General features: G+C 38.2%; 1 protein-coding gene across 2 annotated transcripts in view; it reads left to right on the top strand.

The window, feature by feature from the left end:
* The first annotated feature begins 7,674 nt into the window (after positions 1-7,674).
* Phip (pleckstrin homology domain interacting protein) overlaps positions 7,675-26,991 on the top strand; it is a 107,371-nt gene continuing 88,054 nt past the window's right edge. Inside the window, exons 1-6 of one of the 2 annotated variants that reach the window (XM_021206705.2) lie at positions 7,675-7,912; positions 8,018-8,076; positions 8,219-8,248; positions 8,442-8,501; positions 24,648-24,798; positions 24,891-24,989. In XM_021206705.2, coding sequence (XP_021062364.1) covers positions 7,873-7,912; positions 8,018-8,076; positions 8,219-8,248; positions 8,442-8,501; positions 24,648-24,798; positions 24,891-24,989 — 439 coding nt within the window. In that variant the 5' untranslated portion in view covers positions 7,675-7,872. Of the gene's footprint in view, positions 7,913-8,017; positions 8,077-8,218; positions 8,249-8,441; positions 8,502-24,647; positions 24,799-24,890; positions 24,990-26,991 lie in introns of those variants that run through there. The other variant, XM_029543296.1, reaches the window with a different exon arrangement.

Here is a 26,991-nt window from a genome sequence, read left to right as displayed (position 1 = left end):
AGCCAGGGCCTTATACATACTAGACAATTGTTCTTCTACTGATCTGCATTCCTCAGCCCAAGAATTAATCTTTTAAAAAGTGAGAGTGTAGGTTTGCAAATTTGAAAACTAGAAGGTAAGGAAAACCCTGCACATACTAAACATTTCTGTAGTCAATACAACCTAAAAAAAATTATCACATTTATATTTAATATGTGCTTGTGTGTATGTGTGTTGGGGGAGGGGAAACAGTGAACAACTTGCAGGTGCCAGTTCTCTCTCTCCACCTTGTAGGTCCTGGGGATGAAACTCACGTTGCAGGCTGGGAAGGCAGGTGTCCTGAGTTACTGAATCATCTCATCCACCTGTCAGTGCAGAAGAGACGTTGACTACAGTTTATAAGTTTCAATTTCATCATGGCTATAGGATCTTTTGGCTCCAAATCTCTCCACATCCAGTTTGCATGACAAACACTAACTCACTAGACATTAGTTGTTAATTTTCAAATATGGGACACCTACCCTCACTACCAAAAGTCTTGTAAAGCAGCCGCCCAGGGGTCTGAGTTGTACTTAAGGTGATCATTTCACAGATTTTGTTAAAAATACTTTTTCATGGAGTTGTGAAAGGTTTTTTTTTTGTACTATAAGAAATTAGGTTAAGATCCAAAAACAGAGTCTACATGTAATAAGTATACCCGTTGTTTCTATTTCAGGTCTCTGAATTCTCTAAAGCTATAATGGAGATGTATATATAGCCATTGATTCATATCTCTTGCAGGCCATGCAATACATTGAGTTATGGCTGCTAAATAAAGTTCAATTTTAATAATTGATCACTTATGGAGATGGGCCAGACCGTCGACGAAACCTTTGCTTTCCAGGTATAGCCCTTAGGAGGTGATGCTGCCACCTCAGGCTCGCTCTCAGCCTCAGGACCACCTGTGATGATCTGTGCACCTTGGGTGTTTGGATGAAACGCACAACGAGGGCCCGCACTGAAAACTAGCATTTAAATGATGGTTCCTCTCCTGACACACAGACAGTAAGATTTGAAATGAGAATACTCTTATATTAAGCAAGGCAGATGGGAGCAAGGGCCAGGTGCTAGAGATGGACTTGTGGTTTCCATGTCAACTCACTTTTATCCGGAAAAAGAAATACAGATTCACAGAAGGAGTACACAATACCAGAACTTGTAATAGATACTCCTATCTGTGTTTTTTAAAAAAACATTTAAAAAGTAAAGTTCTATTGAAATAGTTTATTAGTAACATGGGACAAGCAACAGAGAAGGAAAAGAATTGGATATCAAAGGAACATACAAACTGTAGTGATTATCCTCAGAAAAGTGCCTGGCATAGTTATTGGAGGAAGATATCTTCACGACTGAGCCACCGCAAATTTCCCAAGTTTGCATCACAAATTACTTACAAAGAAAAAAAATTAAGGTAGTACGGAATCTGAATCTAATAATAAAATGCATTTCCTAATTTAAGTTTTGTAAAGAGGCGAAGTTAGGCAACACTAGTCATGAAGAAATTCAAGTTCTAGAAGCATCGCAATCTAAGAGTGAGAGAGAAGCAAACATACTCAGTAATTCCTCTAAGTGAAATCTAACATCTGAAGAGGTCAAGCATGTTGGAAAAGGAAAAAAAAATTCTAATGACAATGCATGCACAGTTGCATAAAAGAAAACCCCGTGGCTTAGACTGTATTGTTTATGACTATGACAAAATAGAGAAAGGAAAGAAAAAAGAAGAGGAAAAAGAGGAGGGATGGAGGAGAGAGGAAAAGGCCTTGCTCTCCTGATCTATCTTTCTTTCTTTCTTTCTTTCTTTCTTTCTTTCTTTCTTTCTTTCTTTCTTTCTTTCTTTCTTTCTTTCTTTCTTTCTTCAAAAATTGTCCCCAGGCTTTCCTTTGACAACCAGAGCAGTTGAAAGTTAGCGATATGGAAGACTTTAATATATGATGCCTCAATTTTAAAACTCGGGGACCAGATTCATCTTTATATAATTTTTAGAGTTCTCCAGGTAGATCCAAACTGATCACATCAAATGGAAATCGGATCTTCTTTCTCATACGGGATTTACCATTAGAAACCAAAGTCTCAGCGATGGAAGAGGAGGAAAGTTTAGATACTTTGAAAATGACCGGAAGTGTAGGGGTGTCGGCGGGGAGATGGAAATCAGAGGCATGAACTTACCCAGGAACCCAAGACTGAAGGATTAGATAAAAAGCACACTGTGGGGACATGCACCAGCCAAGGAACAAAGGGGAAAGAGCAGAGCTTTCAAGAATGTTCACTTTGATTTTTTTTTTTTAATATTTTTTAAAAGTTAAGAAGATGTGCTGAGTCAGGCTGAGGGTAGTAGAAAAAGACAAGGAAGTTCTTCCTTCTCACATGATACTACTTTCTTAATATTTCTTAAGATAGTCCCTCAGGGATGCCCAGCAATGCGACATGCAGCCGCTGTGGAAAGGAAACAGCAAAGGTGTTCTTACTACAACGCTCTGCAGAAAGGCTGTTTGTCTATGAATCATTCTCGTTGGGTATGTGTTTTCCACACCTGAATGTAAGCATGAGAATTATGAAGGTAATGGGATTTGTAATCCCAGGATCTAATTATAAGCTTTTCATAAACTTCAGCACACATATCTCAATAGGATAATGTTGGTATTATTCTGTAAGTGCATGATGGACAGCCTAGTGCTAGCTGGCCAGTAACGTTTCAGTAGGAGAAAACAACAAGAGTCAGGGGAGGAGGCCTTGCAACACAGGCACATGTATGAAAACAAGAACAACCTGCAAATACCCTATAACAGACCTCCTATTTTCTAATTCTGAAATTGGGAACAATATTTTTGACTAGCCGAATGGGTTAAATCTAATGTCATCTCTTTAAACTTCACTAAAAACTGAAATTAATTCTCAATTTTGAGTTAGACTTGACTTCTGTTGGCAACTTGAAAGCTTAGGTCTTCTTCCTCGAATGGTTTTCCTTCCTCACCAACAGGTTGCCTTTGGTGTCGTTGGTTCCTAGTACTTTTCTTATGAAGACATTTCTCAATATTTGTTAGATAAACCTCCCTCCCTTCTCCCCAACTAAGTTGATTTTCATTACTTTGGGGGGGGTCTTGAATTTTATGAATTTAGTATTTATAAATACAAGAGATGTCTTAACTCTGGTCCTGAAATCCTGTCTTAAAAATCATACCAATATTACTTTATTTTATTTAAAATTCCACTAGCACCAACTTCCTGGAGCCTGGGCACCCTCCTCTCCATTCACCTTCCTTTTCAGTGTTCTCTGTGAATCCAGCCCCCTCCCTGGCCATCAAACACCTTGCTAGGATAATACATGCCTACAGACTTCTGTATGTGTTCTCTCCTCTGGAACAGCCTTTTCCTAAGTCATCTACTGTGCTGCTCCGGAACTTGGAGGGCTATGTTTTAAAACTGTTTTTCTCCTGTAATATCTAATTGTACTGTTAAAGTCATAAAGAGGGTTTAAACAATGTATATGGATTTATCCATGAAGGTATGTATTTCCTTTACAAACTAACATGTAACAATTGTAAACTACAAGGGTTACTTAATTAGGAGGAAAAAAAGCTTGACTAAATTACTAACATTAAAAAAAGATTACCCCATGATTACTGGAATTTAGCTAATATTTGTTACAGATTATAAGAGAATGTACTACAACTTATGGGAAAAGCTTTCAGTGATCTTGTAAGGGGGAATCATTAAATAAAATTAAATATCAAAAAACAAAGCAACCCTCCAAAACACAAACAAACCAACAACAAACACGTTATTAACTGATGGAGTGGTTTACCAAAGTAGATTAACCCTGTTTTTTCTGAAGGTATGAAAAACACTCTAGCTGCTCATGAGATTCAGAGTTGATATTCACAGGTTGCAGAGAGAATAGGGTGTGAGAAGAAACAGACTGGCATGGCAGAAGACACAGAGGTGGAGAGCAAGACACAGCAGTGTGGATTAGCAGAAAATGCCCCCCAAATGCCCTTATGGTAGCATGGTACATTTTGTTCCTCAGGGCAAATAAGTAGGTTTTTAACTTTTCTTTTCTTTTCTTTTCTTTTCTTTTCTTTTCTTTTCTTTTCTTTTCGCATTCTTTGGAGAAGGGTGCTTTCTGCTTTATTTCATTGTGTGAAACTTTTTGCTCTGAAAGTAGCCAATGGACAGAGAATCTATATCTGAATGGTAGATAGCAAGCCCAGCAAGAGCAAGAACCTGGGTTCACGGCCCAGCCTTACCAAGTAACAAGACAAACAATGCAATTGCTCACCCAAACCTCATAGGGTAACACAATGCCAGTCCAGAACCAAGACTTACAGATAAGGTAAGCACGGAATCCACGAGCTTTAGTTTTGTGTCAGACACCATACTGTAGGAGACAAATCAAACTTCATAAAGGTAGTAGAACTTTAAAGTTTATAATTTGTGTCCATCTTATTCTAGAGAAGACATACATGGCAGAGTTGTTTATTATTATTAATATTATTTATTTTTTTTGGAATTATTGCTTATCAAGACCAATACAAAATTCCTGCTAAATGCTTATCTTGTTTCATGTAATGCCAAGGATCCAGTATGGACTTTCACAGAAACTTGGAAAAACTTTATAATCCTTCTAAAGAGACTATCAGATAAAAATTAGTTTTTGCTTTCAAGAGTTCTTTTCTTCTTTAATTTTGTTTGTTTCTTGGCTTGTTTTCTGTTTCTTGTTTTAGCTTCTCAATTAAAATGCACTGAGAGGTATTTTTTAATGCTATCTTTTGGAATACATTAAAAACCATAAAGGAGTAGAAAGGGGTATGGATTGAATTTAAACTGTCTTTATAGAGAAACAAATCGCCTGTGGGAAGAACTATGCACACCTCTGCCTTGGGAACAAAATACAGGATTTCTAAACAAGGCCTTGTATTTGATAAGCATAGACATTTTGCATACACATGCACAATAAATGACTTAGCAATCTCCAGCTAACCGAAATATTCTACACTTGATGTTAAAGAATGCGAAGTGCTTTGGTTTTGTCTTTTCCAAAAGACAAAAGTCAAAAGAACGGACTTCACAAGATGCAATTTAACAATTAGGGCTAAAAAAACATTTTTTTTTTTTGGACTGAGAGGATGAGAGAAATTCTAATTTTTGGTCAAGCACTCTTTATATTTTATAGAAAACATTGATAGGAATTATTTTAAAGGCAAGCTTACAACTGTTTTCAAGGTAAGTATTTCCAAAAGAAACTAAAAACACTGTCAAAGTTAGCCAAAATGTTAGTGATGACATGTTTAGAAGGAAGCAGGCTTTCCTTAAACAGTTTTTTATTTTTGTTTTTCAGTCTCAAGAAAAGGCTCCCATGGCTTCTGCATGGAAAACATACATGATATCATGTTAGCCTCGCATGTCTCCCAACACCTACAAATCTTTATCCAGATAAATTTTACATTACTTGTCAAATTTTGATTTTACCTCACAAGGGCAAAATATCTAAGAGGAAGAATTAGATTAGTGTTGCGTGCAGAACCAGCAAGCCTCAAGTAGACTTTTTAGTTCTCAAAATCTGTTCATTTAAAGGTCTTCTCAATGAAGTACCTAAACTATTTGAAGGACATAATGCATTTTAAAAAGTTAAGATAAAACAACATCAGTCATATAAATAAATACAATTGCAAAGGCATATAAAATATGTTTTATGCCTAATTATTCAGAAGCGGGCTACTTTACCTATCATTGAAAGACTAGGATTACACGTTTTAAAATGCAAACATGTCTAGATTCTGAGGCTAGCCACGCCACTTTAGGGGCAGTTCTTACAATACAGTAGCAGTAGGACCAATCAGAGTAACCTCTTATTTTTATTTTATTGAGTTACAAAAGGCAATTCTACATCCATTATTCCAAAAGGGGTTGAGAGTTTCCTCTTGCTCGCATGTGTGAGAATTTCTGGTGTTTTAGTGCTCTTGCAGTACAGCCTAAGGCGGCTGCAGCATTTCCCACTAGGAAGGCAAGGAGCTAGGAGGGTGCAGGGCTTGAGGAAACAATCCCGGAAAACCACAATCCAGCTTCTTGGTCCTTACCTCACAAATTACCTTTGAAAATCAGACCCATAAAATGCAGCTTATTATCTAAGAAATTCAAAGAGGATCTTTTGTTAAGGATTAACAAAAGAATGACTATCCTAATTCTCTTTAAAAGGCCAACCTTTAAAAAAATTGAACTCTCAAAGTCTCTTTGGAAAGTGCTTAATTCATCTGGAGATAAATATCACTCGGTGTCCTTGTTTTTTAACAAACGGCCTTTTCCATTGTTTCCATTAATTTCACCCATATTCGTTTTAAAAATAACAAGGCCCCTATCCTCATCAGCAAAACACAGATGAACGATGTATCATATAAAACCAGTAATTACATTAGGATTTTCGAAAGATTTTTGTTTCTGCTTTTCACCAGTTTTTAAGAAGTCCTCCCGTGATTAACTGTAAACAGGAATGGTTTACACCGTAAATTAGAAGCCATTAATTAGCATGACGAAGTCAACTGCAAAACACACAGATAATTTAAATTATTTAATCACTAATCACCTTTGCTAAACTGTAATATACCCTTTCAATAACCTTCGGTAGCTTATCGACCGGTCAGTAATTTACCTCCATATCAGTTAGAGATAAGTATTAGCTAGCACCCTTTCCTTTCCTTCAGGTTTATATTAGCCCTTCTTGTAAACACTTTAAAAAGCTTTAAGATTCTTCACTTCCAAATCCCTAATTAGCCATCACTAGCCTTTTTGTAATAAGTGGGGGAAAAGATGAGCTGAAGTACAAATCTGGAGTTCCTCTTGCCCGTTTATCAAAACAAACCAATTTTTTTTTTTTTTTAAATGAACGCTTCAGGCGATGGTAGTAATAAAAGAAATATGCAGAGGTGGCTTCGGGGAATAACGGGTTTGCAGAACGCAAGTGGCTCACAAAAAAAAAAAAAAAAAAAAAAAAAAAAAAGCAGCCCGAACCTCTATTGCAACCCACGGCACTCCAATAAATTACACAACACTTGCCCAGGCTGCAGAAATATCGCAGGACAAGACTTACACGGATGCCAATCCGCAGCATTTATACACATGCACATGGCAGGACTGAAAGCAAACACTAGCGTTCAAGTCGGGCAGGGCAGCGCGATCCCGACTTGGCCCAGCTTGAGAGTGCTCCCTGAGAGTCTCTGTGCGTGCGTGAGAGTGAGCCCGGTCCTCCCGGCATTTCCCCTCTCTGGGCAGTTTTGCTTCATTTGTTTCCTATTTCTGCTACATAGAAACTAACTTCCATCTCAACCCAGCCAGCGCCGCTGAATAGAGCTCTGTGCTGCGGCTCCGTGTGCGTCAGATCCCTCCGCGCAGCCGTGCCGGCCCCCTCCTCCCTTCCCTCCCTCCCTCCCGCCCGCCCGCGGCCTCCTTAGAGAAAGCGCCCGCCAGGCAGCCCGCCGCTTCGGTCCCCGGCCTCTCCTCGCGCTGGAAATAAATAACGAAGTCGCGGGCCCGGGGCGCGCGGAGCGACGACCGCGCGGGCGCGGGCCTAGGCCGAGGCACTCCTTTTCCCGCGGGGGGCGGGGGCGGCGAGTGCGGGGCCGCGAAGGCGCGGACTCCTTTCTGCGGCGGAGGGATCCCGGCGGAGGCGGCCGCAGCCGGGGCCGCTGCCTGAGAGTTGTTGTTTCCTCCTCCTCCTCCGCCTCCGCCGCCGTTGCTTGAATGGTGGAGCCGAGGCTCGGCTCGTGAGCACACACTGACAGCTACAGGGCAGGCGGCGGCACCGTCCCCGCGTCCCCTCGGCGGCGGGGTGTCCCGCCGGCGGCCCCGAAGTGACCCGCAAACATGTCTCGTGAGAGGAAAGGCCTCTCGGAGCTGCGATCGGGTAAGTCGGGCGCTGCGGGGCCGCCGCGCCGGGCGGACTCGCCCGCGGGCCCCCGCCCCCCGCGGCCGCTCAGCCCGTGTCTCCCCGTCCTTCTCTCCCGCGCAGAGCTCTACTTCCTCATCGCCCGGTTCCTGGAAGATGGACCCTGTCAGCAGGCGGCTCAGGTAGGCGGCGCGCGGCGCGGCGCGGGGCCGGGCGGGCGCTCGCGGTGGCCGCCCGCGGGCGTGGGGGAGGGCGGCGGCGGCGGCGGCGGCGGGGCCGCGGCCCGGGGCGCGGGGGCTCAGCGTCCCCGCTTTGTTGTTGCAGGTGCTGATCCGCGAAGTGGCCGAGAAGGAGGTAAGGGCGCGGCGGCCCGGCGCCGTCCCGCCGCTTCCCGGCCTCCCCCGGGCCGCTGCGCGAGCTCGGGCGTCCGGCGGGGCGCGGGACGCGGGGCGCGGGGGGTCCCCGGCGGGGCGCGGGGCGGGCTGGGGAGGGGAGCGGCGTCGGTCCGGGCCGGGGGCCGCGCTCACCGGGCGTCCTGTCCCTGCAGCTGCTGCCCCGGCGCACCGACTGGACCGGGAAGGAGCACCCCAGGACCTACCAGAATCTGGTGAGACATTCCCAGCGCTCGGCAAAGAAACTTTTCCCCGAGTCGAATAAAAATTGAATTTCCCGCAATTTTTTTACAGAGACAAAAACTTGGCCCCAGAACGGGAAAAGCTGCAAAGGCCACGGGGAGGATTGGGAGGCCGGAGCGGGGGCTGCGGGGGGCGGCCGCCGGGGGTGCGAACGCCCCGGGGCCGCAGGGGCTGCGGACAATTTATTTGTGATATTTTGTTAATGTGCTAGAAATAAAGATACGTCATGAGTGTTGTGCAGTGCAAGGCCAGAGGAGGAGGGGCCGGCGCGCGTGTCCGCGGGGGCGCGCGCGCGAGGCGGCGGCGGCGACGGCGGCAGCGGGAGCGGCGCAAGCCTGGAGAGCGCGCTCGCCAGCTCCTCGCTTGCTCTGCACGCGCGGCCGGCTCAGCTTTCTCCAGCTCCACACAATAGCTGGTGACTAACTGCTCCGAAGTGGCATTAGCATTTCACCAGAAGGTCTTTGAGCCCCGGAGGAACCCTGGCAAGATTTTTTTTTTCTTTTCTTTTCTTTTTTTTCTCCTCCTCCCCTGTCTTTTGTTTTCTGTAGATTCAGACCTAGATTTTTAAAAAATTTTTTTTTTCATCTTTTTTTTGGTTGGAGGCGTTCAGATAGCTATGTTTGATGGTAGTCACCCAGCGGCACACTGTGCATTATACAAACAGATCTGCCGAAGTATAAACCATGCGTTTTCTAATTTTGCTGATTCCTGGGGTATATTACCTTCTTTAATTAAAAGTCATTTATAGAGGTCATTGAAAAATTGTGGTTTTTATATGCATAGTTGCCGTGGGGTGGACCTTGGCTTTTTAAGTTTTTGTTTATATTGAGATTTTTTTTAATTGATTGAAAAATAATGCTTTTATAGTTGGTGAGTTTTCAAAGGCAATAATTTACAAACCATTGCTTTCCAAATGTGGAGCTGACACGAGAATTGTGAATGGTAAGGTTCTGTTAGTTTACCTGAGTAAACTAGAGGCAGGTTTCCCAGCCAGCCTCTTCTTTGCCTAAGATAGAAGTTGATAGTTGTGTGAGTGTGCTGACCAGGGCCCATTGAGCAGTTGAAATTTAGGCAGTGCATTGAAAACAATGTTTGAGATGTTTCTGACCCTTCCTGGTAATTGTAATTACTAGTGCTTTCAGGGCTGTAGGATTAGGCAGTTTTAGTAGTTCGGAATGAGTGTCTGATGGCATGGCATCGTTGTGATAGTTTTTGCTTGATTTTGAATAGGAGTCGCATAGCTTTTGTGTGTGTGTGTGTCTTAGGATTAAATACAAACCACTGGTCTCTGTGTGACTGTTTAGGCCTTAGAAACCTAGTGGAGAGTGTTTCCATTTCCATGCTTCTAAGTTAATTTTCAATATCGAATTAGGGAAGTTCAGTCAGTTACTTGGTTCAGAGTGATTGAAATTTGAAGTAAACGCGTGGGTTTACTATATGCAGTATTGGTAATTTTTACATTTATGCTTCTTACAAAAATCTTCAGTGTATTTCCATGCCTTTCTGGCTGTTTAAGAAGAAAACAACTCTAAAAATACTGTTACAATGATACAGCATTTTTTTTTTAAACCAAACTCATCTTTTCCTTTCTTTAAATATCCCACAAATCCCAAGTCATTGAAAATGAAAGTCTTGTTAACTTAAGAGACTTTAAGTAATGCTATGTTCTTTGAACTAAGCAACTAATAGTGTTTTTAACCAAATAAATTCTGGGAATGGTTAACCTGTGTAGGAATATCACTTTGTTTACTGAAATTAATTTTAGAGGTGGTTCATAGACTCAAATAGTAATAAAATGAAATATTTGTATTCAGTTTTTCAAACTTCATAAATTGTGGTTGTCAGTGTGTTATTTATCAAAAGCCACCTGCTTTACTTGAAGGTGGTTTTTCTTATTTGAAGAGGTTTTTACCTCAGCAGTTGACGATGGCTTTACTCTAAAGACAGGTAAAATTCTCACTGGAACTTGTGTTTAGTTCCCGCCCTCTTAATTTACTCAGCATAGAGCTGCACTGGACACAGGGCGCCCTTTGAAATGCTTTCACTCCCAGTAAGCTGTATGCTGAGGTGTGGGAGAGTATGGGTTAACTTTATATGTTACTTTAATTTTGATTTTAGGTAGCTTTAAAACATTTTAATTGTCAGGTTTTTGAACATATTGGTACATATGAAAATTTCGTTTTGGTAAACATGCATAGTTGCTTAAATATTCTGTGTCTTAATTCAGTTTCGTGACTTAAAGTTTTTCTTTTTGTACATCAAATTGAATTAACAAGAATTGATTTAAAATTATTTGGTAAGTAAAAATGTAGTTTCAACTTCTACTTGAAAATGGTTTGGAGTATTAACTGATAAACTGAACCGTAATTTGAGCAGAAAGATACATGTGAAATTGGAATTTTCTAGAAAATCTTTAGGTAAGAGACATATGTTTGTACTTAATGAGTTTAAAAATAATTATCAACATTGATCGCCTCTAAATAGAATTCCAGTGTCATTCAGTTTTGACCTAGAGTGTTTAGTGCAGTTTTGAAAGTTTTGTAAGTTAGAAAAGTAAAATTGACACATTTATTTAATATATGATTGAAAAAGGGAATTCTTAGCAAGCTGAAAATTTTGTGTTTGGTATTAAGAATGTGATAAATTACTAACTGTGGGAACACTTAAAACATTCTTGTAAAAGTGAATGGAATTTGATGGGATAATTGTTTTTTGGCACGTTTTAAGTTTATTCAGACTTTATTTGTTAACCCTAGACTTTTTTTTTTTTTTTTTAAGTAAAGGACATTTTTCAAATATTCGCCAGAACTCTTAGATGAAGCCAGGTATTAGGCCAAAAAGTTTCTTGTTTTTATTTATTTATTTATTTATTTATTTATTTATTTATTTATTTATTTTGATAGCCTGGCCTTGAACTGTGTGTAGCTGAGATTGACCTTGGTTTTTCTGGTGTTCTTGGTTCCACCCCAGAGTGCCTGATTACAGAATGTTTTATGCAGTGCTGGGATGTGCACCCAGCAGCCCTGTGCAGGCTGGATGATAAGTGCTTCACAGCTGAGCTAGCTACGGATTCACTCCAACCAAATTGTTACAGAGTAACAAGGTTTTTGGACAGTATTTTCAGTTTTTTAAAATGGGATTTCACTCATCCTAGGGTGGTCTGGAACCTGCTGCAGCCTATACTGGCTTTTAGTTCTCTGTCTTCCTGCCTTATCTTCCCAAGCTGGGATTATAGACATTAGCCACTTGGCTATCTTGTATATCTGAATTGTTAGTTTTTTTTAGTTCCCCTTTCCAGTTGTCTCCTTAATTAGTCCAGACAGCTATTTTATTGGATCTTAAAGTAAATTATTAAAGCATTTTTACCAGACTTGGGATGTGTTGATTACATTTTTATTTATAAGTTATTCTTTTCAGTTGAGTTAATATTTTGCTGATTTTTTTATATATAATTTTGCTTTATTAAAAATAACCATATTTCATTTTCTTAAACTGATTGCATGTCGTTAGAAATCTTTTTGTCAGAGTGAAAGAATTAGAGGTCAGGAGGTGTGGACTGTTGTCTTGAAGCCGGGTGACAATTAGCTTGCAGGTGATATAAACAAATTCTATAATTTATTACTCTTGTCTTGGTTATTTCTAACTGTATGTAAAAACGTGGATGGGAAATGATCTGTAAATATGATTTAGAGTTAGAAATAGCAGTGCATTGTTTTTTAAGTGTTTAGCATTCATTTTGGGGTTTAATTTTCCAAAATGGAAAGTTAAATCTATAGAAATCATGCCAGTTTGGAAGTTGAAGAAGTTGAATAAATACTTTTTATAGTACCATTCTTTGGTGATTGGCCTACTTTGGTTTCTGTTCATGAAAAACAACCTGGGGGAGGAAAGGGTTTATTTCCACCTAGAATTCCCAAGTCACAATTCATCACTGGGAATTCAGAGGAACTGAAGTCAGAAACCTCCAGGCAGGAACTGAATCAGAGGTCTTTGGAGGCCAGGAAGACCTCAGTTTATTGACTTACTCCCCCAGCATGCCCAGCTACTTACTTACACAGCTTAGGCTGGCCACCACCCACTGTGAGCTACACCCTCATCAATTTGCAATTAAAGCCCCTCAAGTACTTAGCCTCAGGCTTCTTTGACTGAGGAAGTTCTTCAATGAGGTTCCCTTTGCCCAGATGTCAAGTTGACAACTGAGTTTTTATAATACTTCTTGTAGAGATGAAGAGTTTTGAGATAGTAGCCACATTGTAGAATACCTCTGTATTGTTGTATAATTGTTTTTCACTTTGTAAGTAAGTAAGTAAGTTACTGGTAACTTCAAATTCAGAGATGAATAGAGGAACTATGAATAGAATTTACTTAATTATATGCCCAAGGTATACATCTATTTATTATGAGTATGCTGATTAAAGTGAAAGTTATTGGATAAAATTTCAGTGGTACGCTTAAGGAAAGCAGTAAGATGACGTCTTTAAACTAGGAGTTTCCGGTCTTTACGAGGGTAGTTTGAAGACGTGAATACGTCTTTTCCAGCTCAGGCGAGAGCCGTTGAAAAGGTAGTCAGGTAACGGGAGCGTTATAAGGTTGTTTGTTTGTTTGTTTGTTTTTGTGCATGTATCTGGTTTTTTTTTCATTTTTAAATTCTTTGAAAATTTCATGCATGTGTGTGATGAATTTTAGCTAATTTTTGAAATTGTAATTTAAGAGTTTCAATTAAATACTAAGCTTTGCTTGGTAGTTTATAAAATTGAGCTTTTAAAATGACCTACAATTATAATGAGGGATAAAATGTGTTAGTAGGTATAAAGGAAATTAGTATGTGCTAAAGGACTGAAACTTCATATTTTTAATGTATACAGTTATTCTTTTGGTGCTTAGTATCATCCGTTTTTTTAAAAATTAGATGCACTTATAAAATTTATATGTGTACTTATGTGGGTATTCATGAGTGTGTGATTGTGGTGGTCAGAACAAGCTTGGGGTGTTCGTCAGGTACCATCCACCTTTTTTTCCCCAGATAATTTGGCTGGCCTACAACTCTCTCAGTAGGTTACAAGCACCAGGGATCCACCCACCTGCTTGTCCTCCAGCTGGAATTACTGTGGATGCTTAGTATTTTTAACGTGAGTTCTGAGGACCAAACTCAGTTCTTTACCATCTTTATCCCCCCAAACTATGGAGATTTTAAATGAAATAAGTCCACATGAGATTCTCATCCTTACATTGCAAAGTGATGTGGACATAAAGGGGTAGTGAAATTGGACCTTTGCTAACTGCATGGTGATAGTTTATAGATGACAAATTGACCTTAAAAATCTGGTAGTAGTAGTTGGTGTAGGGTTTGGGTTTGCTCTTGGCAACCTTAGTAACAGTAGTAAAGGTAGAACTGTGTGGGAGTGTAGTTTTCCATAAGGAAAGCGTTTCTATCTGAGGTACATGTACTTATAACGTTCTCAGCCTAGCTAATACTTTATTTTAAAAAAAAGCTACTTTGAAACTTTAGAAAGTACTGCTAATGTACTTTTTAGGTGAAAAAAACCCTAAGACAGAAAAAAGGTCAGTGACTGTAAAGCAATAAATAATTTCTTAAGTATTATAAATAGGTCTATAGAAATATTTTGCTGTGAATTTTGCTGACTTGCTGTGAAACAGCAAACTTTAAATATTTAGGTGGTTGAGTTACCTTGAACTAGGTCTGAAGTTATATAGCTCCTGTGGTTGGGCATTTACTTAGTGTGAAGGAGGTCCTGGGTTCAATTCCCTGTTCCAAGAGAAGGAAAAACAAAAAAGCAGAAGAGGAAGTACTACCCTGAAGGGATTAGAGACCAAATGCAGCCTTTTCTTTTTCTGGGAAAGAGACTGAGAGTTAACATTGACTACTCCTTGTCAGAAGTTTGTGGCTTTTAAAGCCCTAGTCGTTTGTTCTTAGACTAAAGAGAAGGTGTTCCAGACAATTTAATAACTCAAAGATTGTATTCTTAGGTTAGTTTTAGGTTAAATATTGTCAAGTTTTTACCAATTTAGAGGTTTAGATAGGCTACAAGTTTTTATCCTTGATGATTAAATCTGGAAATTGTTTATCTGCAGGTATTTTTCTCTGTCCCAAGTTTTGTTATTATCTATGTGTTTTGTGGCACTTAAGCATATGGGCAATTTATTTTGAGCAGTGCCTAATCTTATGGGTAAGTTCATTCTTAGGAATAGTTATGTGCATTTCAGGATTCTCAGAACAATATGCTTAATACTAACTCATGTGACCTTGATTAGCAGACAATTTCTGTTTTATTTTTTACTGATTTCAGGAAGATATGAGCACATTGAGTATTAAAAAAGTATCATTTCAGTAGGATTTTTTTCCCCTCCAAGACAGGGTTTCTCTGTGTAACCCTGGCTGTCCTGGAACTCACTTTGTAGACCAGGCTGGTCTTGAGCTCTGAAATCCACCTGCCTCTGCCCCCCTCCTACCCCTGAGTGCTGGGATTAAGTACATGCCCCACCATTGCCCAGCCAGTAGGAATTTTTAAGTTACTTTTGTAATTATATCTAAAAGTGATAAAGACTGTCAAATTTAGGAAATCTGAAAATTACAATGTTTTCAGTTTCATATTTTGTTTGAGAGGATATTTTGGTGACATGAATAAACCTTTTTGAAAAATTCTTTTGAGAAGTCATTTTAAATTAATATGTGAAAGCAAAAGTTTATAAATTACTTTGCAATTAATAAGGTATTTAGCATGTGGATTATAAAAGGGTATAAGTATTCTGTGATATGGAGAAAATTAAACTTTTATTTGTGAAACTTGAGAATATGTTATTCTAAGTCCAAAATAATGATAGAGGCCAGTCCTTTATACAGATATGAGATCTTTTGATTCCTGCTTAAAAGGCAGTTGTCATTTGTCTCTAGGTGTGGCTGCCTTTAGTTACGCAGACCACATGCATGTGCAGTCTTGGAGCTTTCACAGGTGGCCGGATGAGAAGCTTTGATGTGAAGGAAATCTAAGCAGTAACGTAGTCTGGTGTATCCTCAGCTTAGTTTAAAACGGAACTGATGTGATTTGTCAGAACATTTCTGTTGATAGTAGCATGTTAAAGACACAGTACCAAAGGAAGTGTGGGTTCTGCTCCAGCTGGCATGGCATACTGGGTTTCTGTCATGGGTAGAGAGGAGGTACATAATTGGGAAAAGTTATAACAATGCAAGAAATGCCTACTGTGAACTGAGTCAGTTTGCTTCAGTTTACTTTTGGACGGAAGGCAGTTTGGAAATGTAAGACTTGACTGTCTCTAAATGAGTACTGAGACTGAAACAGCGAAGACTGAAATGGGATGCTCTGTTCTTACATGGACTCTTAAGAGTGAGCAATTTAAGGGCTTTTTTTTTTTTTTCCCTATCCATTAGAAAGTAACTTCATCAGAATAATAAAAGTTTTAAAATATATTCTTAACATGTTTAAGAGATAATTTATTTTACAACTTTTGCTTAGCAAATATTTGATTTTTAAAAACTCAACATGTTACTCTTAAGTCATTTTGTGGTGTTTTAAATTAATTCAAATAGAGTACCCCAACTGTGTATGGAGGAACCTTTAAGACTGTTTTACCATAACAGTCAGATTTTAAATAAAGTTTGAAATATTTGTATTGCCATTTTCTTTAACTGACAGACACTGTATTGATAAGACTAGCTGAATTACCTAAATGTGTTCTTACGGTCGACTGAAATCTTGAAATCATTCATGTTGTGTTTCTTTCCAAGTACTTTGTAAGTAGACTTCTAAGATTGATTTTGAGGGTTCAAATTTATTGTTAAGCATTTTATAAGGGAATCATGAAAATCTAGGAATTCACAATACTATTTTGTAAATAGTAGTTAATCTAATTTAGAAGATTTGATTTTACTTATAGATTGTAAGTTTATAATACCCAAGCTTTTGTGATTGGGGGAGGGGAGGACAAATTTTGAGAAGGAAACAGTACTATAAATAGCATTGGAATCTGGAGACCTGAACTTGATTAATTCATCTCCTGTTTTCTGAACGTAGAGTTCTTAAACAGATTTGCTACTTTTTCTTTACATAGGTGGAGTTTCCTTACATTTTTTTGCCATTCTTTAATCTTTACAGTTAAATTATGAAAAATGGCACAAAATTTTTTTTCCCCCTGTGGAGAAACTGATAAAGGTTATTTAGGAAATGGACACTAGCTTTAAAGATGATAGATGAGATTTAACTCAGACTTTAACAGCTTGTAAGTCTGGAAGTTTTGAGGCTTTTAATTTTAAAAATTTGGGGTTTTTATGATAAAGCTTAAGGTTTATAAATGATAGGGGTTTTTATTTGTGATTTTAAAAAAAGTATTCTAGAACAGTCAGATTGTAGTCTATTCATCTAGCCTTTTATAATACAAAATATAGAGAGCAGAAGTAACCAGCCCTTTTGACCTGACAAAGTTTATTGGCGTAATTACTGGAAGGAAGGAATATGAAGTGAACATGTTAATGCCAGACATTGTACATAACTTTTGTAAATACCGATTTGCTAAAGGAAAGGTCAGCATAGGCAAATCAAGCAGTTGGAATGAAACTATCTAATCTTACAGTGAACTCTCACTGGAAAGATTTTTATTATTGATATATAATATCATTCATGTATATGTGTCATGAAAGTAGAAGAGAAACTGGCAAGGGAGCAAAGGGAAAGGGCAAGTAGGGGCCCCAGGGAGAAATCTGCCCACTGTACATTGTAAACTTGTGTGAAATTAAATGAAGAGACCCAAAACAGTTTCTCAGGTTAAGTTTTCTCCCCAGTATGTGGGTCAATATGTAATGTGTTCTTGGAGTATAATTAAAGTAACAGTTGACTCTACTGGCTGCAGTGCTAAGGACACTCGATGCTTTAAGCCAGTGATGAGGACACTGGGCTTAACATGCTTTTCTCCATTCTCATTGCAAGCAAGTCTGATGCCAGGTTGTTTGGATTTGGTGTTTTCTAAGCTACTGACCTTTTCTTTAAAAGTTGAATAAGTTATTCTTTTAGCTTTTTGAGTCAGAATTTTTCTGTAGCCTTGGCTGTCTTGGAACTTGCTCTGTAGACCAGACTGACCTCAGATATGTCTACCTCTGCCTCCCAAGTGCAGAGATCAAGGGTATACCATACCCCACTACAGGCCCAGCTCAGTAAGACTCATAGTATGTCTAGTGGAAATCAGTGGCTTTGTTTCCTCATAGTTTCATCTTGACTGATAACATCTTTTAACACTACCTTTTAATAATGATAGCATGTGTCTTAGTTTGCTTTTTTCTTTTGTTATAAACACCATGACCAAAAGCAGCTTGGGGGAGGAAAGGGTTATTTCATCTTATAACTTAAGAATATAGAGGTCACTGGAAAAAGAAAAATAATAGGGCAGGAATCTGGAGACAAGAACAGAAAAGCCAGGGATGCACACACCTTACTGGTTTATTTTCCATGGCCTGCTCAGACCGCTTCCTTACACAACACTGGACAACTGCACCACCTACAGAAAGCTCTTGGGACTTCCCACATCAACCATTATTGAAGACAATGGTCTGTAGACAGTGTAGACAGTTGAGTTATTTCTCAGATAACATTAGCTTCTGTCCAGTTGACAAATGTCCAGAGCAGTATGCTGTCCAGGAGTTTTTTCTTGTGTTTTTTTTTTTTTTTTTTTCTAATATACTGCAGTTCACATTTTCAGATGATTGTATCATTCAAATTGCAGCTAATTCTAGAAGTATTTCTTATATGTGATATGAGAAAGAAGGGATAAGTGTTTGATTTTTGACCAAAGTGGAAAAGAAATGAGGAGAGCTGCATTTCTCTCACAGAAATTTTTTGACCGGGATGTGAGAAACATTGCTGGGCTTATGAATCATTCTTTGGGGAAAGGGTCAGTAAATGTTGACTGCCATAGTAACTAGTGGCTTTTAAGGATGAGTGCCTGATGTTGGCATGGAGATCATGATTGTAGTTCTGCAAATGAGTTCTAATAGAAACTAAGACGATTCCAGGTGTCCTGATTGGCCAAGGCTAAGACTAGATGCACATTTTTGAATTAGCATACCAAAGAAGGAATATAATATGATAAAATCACATGTGGATTTGGACTCTTGACAGCTAGCACCTCTAGGAACTTTATTGCTTCGTGACAAGGTAAAAGAGGATAACCCTACAATAGAGTAAATGATTTCCCAGATAGAGAAATGAAGGAGGAAGTAAGTATTCAGCAGAGACACTAAGATAAAGATTAGTTAAAAAGACCATCAAGGCTTTTGTTTTCTAGTGCTTTTGTATTTATTTCAAAAATAAACTTGGAATCCTACTTTCAATACTATGTTTTTAATAAAATTTTATATTGAGACACTTGGAGGCTCATGGGTAAGAGCAGAGGGAGGCTATGTGCACTGAGGTCCCCTGAGAATATTTTGCAAAGCCATGGTGATGTTACTGACTTTGAGTGTAAGGATCCCAGTTGTTCCTACCCTGGCTTACTTGTGTACGTGTGTGTGTGTGTGTGTGTGTGCGTGTGTGTGTGTGTGTGTGCATGCACGCATGTGTGTTACATTCTATGTGATTAACTTTATTTTTCTCCTAATAAATGAATTATATGTAATACTAGCTTGCAGAACAGTTCAAATAAAGTTGACTATTATACAACAGGTGCAATACCAAGAACATTTCATTTATCCAAGACCATAGCCAAGTACAGGGATCTCGTACATTGTCCTTTTACAACTAACCTCACTCTTAACAATGCCTTGCCTGCCTTTTATTTCTAAAATGGTATCTCAAAAAGTGATATAACTTCAATCAGATTTATGCAAATGACAGTTGTTTTAGACTGAGTCAAAAAAGTGAGGGAAGAAATAAGACTGGTACTAAACTACTTAAACATATGCTTAAGGAGGCAAGCATTGGAAACATCTGGATGATTAAAACTGAAAGGAAATAGAGAACAGGTCAGGCAGGATTTGAGGGTTTCACTAAGAAGGATGTTTAATGTAGGTATGAATAGTAAGGAGATATAGTAAGGAGGACTAGTTTAGCTTTGGGATTTCTCTGAAGTCAGGATTCAAAGCATAGGTAGAAGATTTAGATCTTATGTATTAAAGGGAACAATTGTGCTCAAAAGCAGAATAGATTCAGTTGTAGCATTAAGGATTTGATGGGGATGACCTCTCCCCCTGCCCCCAACTTCCAGTAAGTGAGAAAGGGAGTGTGGAAAAGAAGAGCTTATGGCTTGTGACAGGTACATTTTATTATACAAAATTTGTACTCTATAAATTCCTAAGGTCCTAAGCCTATTTTCTCCAAGGATACTCAGCTATGCCACAGATATTAGCTGAATGTTAGGGTAAGTCTCTAATAGAAGTCTGTGATTTGAGGATCAGGACACTGGGAGACTCTTCAGCTGCAGGGCATCTCCATGTGCAGAGCAGAGCATGGCTTATGGTCTCTGCTTATATAGTCTTCAGTGATCATCATGGGGTTCTAGGACTGTGTCTGGTTATCTTGAGTGAGTGATGCCATTGAGTTCTGGCTCTCAGATACAGCCTTGGGTGTAGTGGAGATCCTGACTAAGCTCTTTTTACATGTCTCAAAGGCATGTTTTACTCTGCTCATTCTAGAAAGAAAGTTTGTCTTTACCCAACTCCACCCCTGAACACACACTTTTGGTGATAACAGCTTACAGACTGCTGAAGAGAAACAGTGACAGTGAAAACACCGGGATGCCCGTTCTCCAGGGTTACTTGTGTAAGAAGACTTTAATAGGACTAGTACTTTGCTTTCTCATTTAGAATTTGGTTTGGAGAATTTTCTGTGACAAAAATGTTTGAAACCATTAGATAAAGCATTAAAATGTATAAAGTGAAATACTACTTTGTTCTATTTTTATGCACTAGGATAGGTGCTAATAAAATGTTTTCATATTGAATAGCAGCAAAGTCAACAATTTTTGTTGTTGTTGTTAATATGTTCATTTACCTAAATAATCATTTAACCCCTTGAAGAACTCTTAGGTACCTTGTGGACAGACAGTCAAACAGCTCTAATCCTGTGTCTTACATGGGATGCGGACAAGTTGGTTGATGACTCCAATACGGTATATGGTCTTCTGGAATCCCAGATAACGAGATGTGAAATGGATTTCTGATGAGGATTATAGTTAGTATTAGATTCTCATTGAGGTAAAATATGTACATGCTACAAAGTATTAAGGCCCTTGAAGGGAAACTTGAAACTGAGACTTCAAATGAAAGCAGATGTGCAAAGAGAAGAGGCTAAGGTGGTTTGAACAGCTCGGGAAGGCAGAGAAGTGCAGGAGGAAAGTAAGGTGTGGAAGTGGGTGGATAAAGAAAAGATTTCCAGTAGACAAGTCAGTTTCTATATTTAATACCTCAAAGCAGGAGAAAGCATAGCATCTAAGAACTGAATACATCTTTTCTAACTTGAAAGTGAAAGTTCAGTTTGAGAAATTAGGATATTCTATATTATCAAAGAAAGCTTTTAAAGTCCAAAGACCATTATAAACTAAAGTTAACAAATAATGAACTACATCTGGCTAAAATGAAAAAAGTTGAAAAGGAATTTTGAGCAGTTTTAGAAGTTACATTAAAATATTTATATGTGGGCTCAGTGTTTGAGAGCATTTGTAGCTCTTGTGGAGGACCTGAGTTAAGATTCCATTACCTACACAGGCATCTTATAACCACATGTAACTCCAGTTCTGGGGATCCAATACTTTCTTGTCTTTGCAAGCACGCATGTGCGTGTGTACACAGAGAGACACACACATAACAAATTTGAAAAAACTTTTTAAGACAATAATTATGTACTTTTGATCCAAAAGGTGCCTTATAAAATATTCTAGGCCTTTTCATTTAAAATTTAGTTCTTTATTTTTTGTAATTTAAGGTGTGTCCGTGTGTCCATCCGTCTGTCCGTCCATCCGTCCTCCCATGAGTGCATGCAGAGGATGAGGATGATTGTGGGTGTTCTGCTCTACCATATCACTCTTAGTCCTTTGAAACAGTCTTCTACTGATTTGGGTACTAGACTGGCCATCAGAAAGTTCCAGCAAACACAGGGCCCCCAATGGAGGAGCTAGAGAAAGTACCCAAGGAGCTGAAGGGGTCTGCAACCCTGTAGGTGGAACAACAATATGAACTAACCAGTACCCCCAGAGCTCGTGTCTCTAGCTGCATATGTAGCAGAAGATGGCCTGTCGGCCATCATTGGGAAGAGAGGCCCCTTGGTCTTGTAAACTTTATATGACCCAGTACAGGGCAAGGCCTGGGCCAAGTAGTGGGAGTGGGTGGGTAGGGGAGCAGGGGCGGGGGGGGGGGTGTATAGGGAACTTTCGGGATAGCATTTGAAATGTAAATAAAGAAGAAAATAATAATAAAAAAAGAAGGTTCCAGCAGTCTTCCTGTCCCTGTTCTCAGTGCTGAGATTATAGGCATGTGGGACCCCTACATTTTTATTTGGATTCTAGGGATTTGAACTCTGCTCCCCATCCCTTGCTTGTTCAGCAAGTACTGTTGTCTGCTGAACCAAATTCCCAGGCATAATTCTATTTTTAGTCAACACAGTAATTCTTTATGAGGTAAAATGCAGTGATAGATGCATACACGTTATATGGTTATAAATCAATCAGTGTTTAGGACATCTGTCACCTGATACATTTATCATAGAATTGTGAGAACACTTAAAATCTCTTGAGCTATTTAGGTAACTTTGCTAACTGTACTCATGCCTTATATGCAGAATCCAGAATTTTCTGGGACCAAGCAAAAAGTATAAATATAATTTAAAAATCTCTTATTTTGTTTTATTTTCTTCTAAACACTAAAGATAATTTAATTTACTACTCACTAGTGTTTCCTAAAATATGTTCTGAGTATGACAGATACCAAGAAGAAAATAGTGCAGCAGCTAAGCAAGTTAGAGATATTACAGGAAAAACAACGTTAAAAACAGGTTTATCTAGTTCCTCGGAAGTGTTACTGACACTGGTCAGAAGGGTGTATTGTACATAGTTTTTAATGCATATTTTACTAAGGTTCTTTTTTTGTAAAGGTATTTACTCTGCCAAGCCTTTTTGAACAATCTATCTACCTACTTAATTATCTGTTTGTCTATCTATCTATCCTAGATTCTGATGTTTTTAATTATCAGTGTGACAATACCACATTATCTTCACAACAGGAATATTTCTAGAGTAAGATTTGTTTCTCTTATGCACTCCAACTTAGATGTTTATTAGCCAACATTGAAAAATATTTACACTAGTCTTCAGATTATAATAAAACCTAGAGGTGTATTTCAGTGGTGGATTGCTTGCTGAGTATGCTCAAGGCCCTGAGTTCTGTCTCTAGCACCAAGGAAGGGAATATAAAAAGAATATAAAATATAATATGAGATTTAGTAAAAAGATTTATCTATTTATATTCCCCCAATATGAATTAAGAAATTCATACTAGGATTACTCAGTGTATGAAATACTTTCAAGCTTGGGCTTAAGGCCTCTTCTTACCCATACAAATTATGGCGGTTCATTTGTTTATGTGCATTGTACTCTACTGGTGTTTGCCAGTAATATTATTTTCATGTTATCACAAGTAACATCTATGAAATACTCTTTTGTTTTGTTTTGTTTTTTTTTTTCGAGACAGGGTTTCTCTGTGTATTTCTGGCTGTCCTGGAACTCACTCTGTAGATCAGGCTGGCCTCAAACTCAGAAATCCGCCTGCCTCTTCCTCCCAAGTGCTGGGATTAAAGGCATGCGCCACCACTGCCTGGCTGAAATACTTTTTAAAAGTAAATTTATGAAGGAAATTGCTTTTTTATTTTATTTACCTTTTTCTAGATCTTTAACATCTGGCTACTTGGCCATTAGTCTTCGTTGATTCTGTTGTTAAGTCATAAATTGTGTATGTGACTTATGGAAACCACAACCACACACTAAAGAAAATGGTAGTAAAAGGCAAACAAGTTTTACTATTAGTCATGGTTTTTATCTGAAGAGTCAGTCAGTCATCATGGTTCTCAGCACAAGTTTAAGAGTACTACTGCTACAATGGGACATAGTTCATAACTTTGATAGGTAAATGTAAACTTGTAACATAGTATATATTTGTTCTAATTTAACTCAGTTTGGATTTTTGAGACTTGATTGAAAGGTGAAGTAATAAAAAGTATGAGCATTATGATTTCAAATGCTGCTAAAACTTGTATGATGCAACAGTTAGAATTTTACCCACACCGTTGAAAGGATTTTGGTAAAATAAAAATTTAGCATGGTTGGGCATTTTGGGGCATATCTTTAATTCTAGCACTTGGGAGGCAGAGGCAAGTGATCTCTTAGTTTGAGGCCAATATGGTCTACATAGTGAGCTCTGAAACAGCTGGGGCTAAGTGGAGAAACCCTGTCTCTAAAAACAGTAACAAAAGTTAGCATAGATGGCATATTAAAAATCCCCAAAATCTGTATAATGAGAACCTAAACATACTAATTGTCTTTAATTTTAAATTAATTTAGAGATATAATAGCAGGTTCAAATATACCATATAATGCTTGCTATGTATCTATCTATATCTATCTATATATTTTTTTTTGGTTCTGGGGTGGGGGTTATTCTGAATTTCCATCCCAAGCTAGCCTCAACTTTACACAGTGAAAGATGTGCATGTGTAGACTACTGGGATTGTAGGTGTGAACTGCCAGATCCCAGGTATACAGTGTGAGAGAGAAAATTCCAGAGCCTCATGCTTCCTAGGCAAGCTCTATCAACCAGAGTAGATCCTCAGCCCTGAAACTGTATGTTTATCATTGTTTAGTATTGACATCATGTTCATTTATAGAATCTTTTACATTAGTTTGCATTAATTTATAGCACTTTTCTTTCTTGGTATAGTAAATGATATTGTGAAATAAGTAGTTTAACAAAATCTGAACATTCTCTTGGAGAGTGTTGACTGACCTAAACAGATTGTAATTTTAAAAACTGTTTTACTTAACATTACAGAACAAATATTTTTGTTTGTATGGGACATAATAGATGCCTGTGTCTGTTTTTGACAAAATAGGTGAAGTATTACAGACACCTTGCACCTGATCACTTGCTGCAAATCTGTCATCGACTAGGACCTCTTCTTGAGCAAGAAATTCCTCAGAGTGTTCCTGGAGTACAGACTTTATTAGGAGCTGGAAGACAGTCCTTGCTACGTACAAATAAAAGTATGAGTGTTGTTTTCTATTACAATTTGGATCTTCTTTTTCTCACTTTTTTGTGTTTTATTTTTGTATTCATGAAATGTATGTTTTAATAGGCTGCAAGCATGTGGTATGGAAAGGATCTGCTCTGGCTGCACTGCACTGTGGGAGGCCACCAGAGTCTCCAGTTAACTATGGTAGCCCACCTAGCATTGGTGAGTTGAATTTACTATGTTGTGATATCCTCTGGGTAAAAAATTCTTGAAAATAATGTTTTTAGTTACTGTGCTGTTAGAGAACTTTATCTGTACATATTATATATATCAACATATCTTCCAACGATGGAAACCTCTCAGCTTTTCTTAGGTAAATAGTTTTAATATTAAAACCATAATGTACAGTTGTAAATTATCTTATGAAGACTTGTCTATCTCATTAATGTTTTAATTTTCCTGAAAGTTCCTTACTAAAAAAGTACATGTTGGTGTCATAATTTAATTTAGCTGTAAAGTTAATTAGCAAACAACTAGTTTGTTTTTCTTTTAATAGTGTGGCATATTTTTGTCTAAAGTTTCAAAGAGAACAAACTTACAAATAAGTTTTCCTCTTGAGTTGCTTTATAGGCACAGCCTAACACCTCTTAGTACAACATTTTGTCTTTGAATTAATAGAACATCTTCAGGACTGAACTTCTTGATCTTGTCACTTGCCTTTCTCCCTTCCAGTATATTGTCTAACACTGTAATATTAATTTGTATGACTTTACCTTTGCTCTTCGCAAAGAAATACACAAAGGTAAATTCTTACATGTTAGAGACTTACTTCTTGTACCAGTATATCAACACCTGGCATTAGAGATCATCATGTTAGTCGGAGCCTCTTCCCTCATGTGCACTGGCCTGCTTGACTTCCTTTATTGGAGGTGAAAAGTGCTCAGTATTTTAAAATAATGTCTGCTTCATTGGTTCCTCTGTAGAACTTAAGTTAAACAAATGCAGGACTTTTTGATGTAGTTTTTTACTCTCTTGTCTGTTTACATTTTTTTCTTTCTGTGGTAATATCCTGATAGATATATAATCATAATCATAGTTGATCATATTTTATTTATTTTCCTGGTGAGATTCAACACAATTTTAGTATTAATCTAACATTAAAAAGAATTCCACTTTGATTATATATACTGCTTTTTCATATTCGTCACCTTGTCCTTCCGTTTTCTGTGTTCACTGTTCTTCCTTTCTCCCCCTTCTGCTCACACTCTGTCCCTCTTCAGTCTGCGCTTAGTTCTCCTCCTGGAAGCATGGTCATACCTGCCTGCTTTCTCAGTAGCTGCTTTCCTTCCACAGTTAGTTCTCTTGTGTTTTCTCCTGTCATAGTTTTCACAGAATGGTTTACAGCTTGTGTTTAATCATTTCACACTCAACTATTTTCTTTTTGTATTGCCCTTTGTTTCTAAATTTATTTTCCTTTAAATATATTTTCATTTGGCACAATGTTAATGTTAAAAATTTTTCACTTTTCTATCTTCTGTAAGTGCAAAGGGACATTGACCCTACATGCTTATTTCTTTTCTTTTCCTTATAAAGCAGGAAGATAGCTGTCAAACTTGCAAGATGTATTTGCGTTATAGAAAAGTTCCATTGTTTAAATTTCTATTTCAGGTTCCAGGTGACAAGACAAAGGGGTAAATTTTTTTTTTTTTTTAAATAACCATTTTCATAGGGAATTCAGTGCTTTTAGAGTTTTCATTTTTTTAAGTAAGTAATTGATCGTATTTACTTGTAAGTTACAGATATGATGACAGATCCTCCCATCCCCATCTGGCAAATGACTTAGTACTCACTATGATACACTCAGGTTCTCCTCAGTTCTCACTGGCTTCTTTCCCACAGTGATTACTGAGGTTGATGTTGGGTTTTCATCTTAATACGTTAGAAAAATCTTTTTGCCATCTTTTCATAAGATCTTAGACTTTTTGAATTTCTTTAAGGATCCTTTGAATTTAATATTTGAACATTTCCTGGGAATTTTTTTGGAAATTAGGAAGTTCATAGTCAGGCTGAGTAGATTATATAAGATAGTGGTAATTTGTTCAGCTCCTCACATATCACTCAGTGAAGTAAAATAATCTCCCACAAAATAACTTTTATAACATACAGTGCTTTGATTGTTTAGGGATAGGCAATATAAATAAGTGTTAGTATAAACTAGCTTTGA

This window comes from Mus pahari, chromosome 10 (assembly GCF_900095145.1).
Source record: "Mus pahari chromosome 10, PAHARI_EIJ_v1.1, whole genome shotgun sequence".
Taxonomy (NCBI): domain Eukaryota; kingdom Metazoa; phylum Chordata; class Mammalia; order Rodentia; family Muridae; genus Mus; species Mus pahari.
The sequence above is the reverse complement of the archived record's forward strand: the minus strand, read 5'-3'. Positions and strand labels throughout refer to the sequence as shown.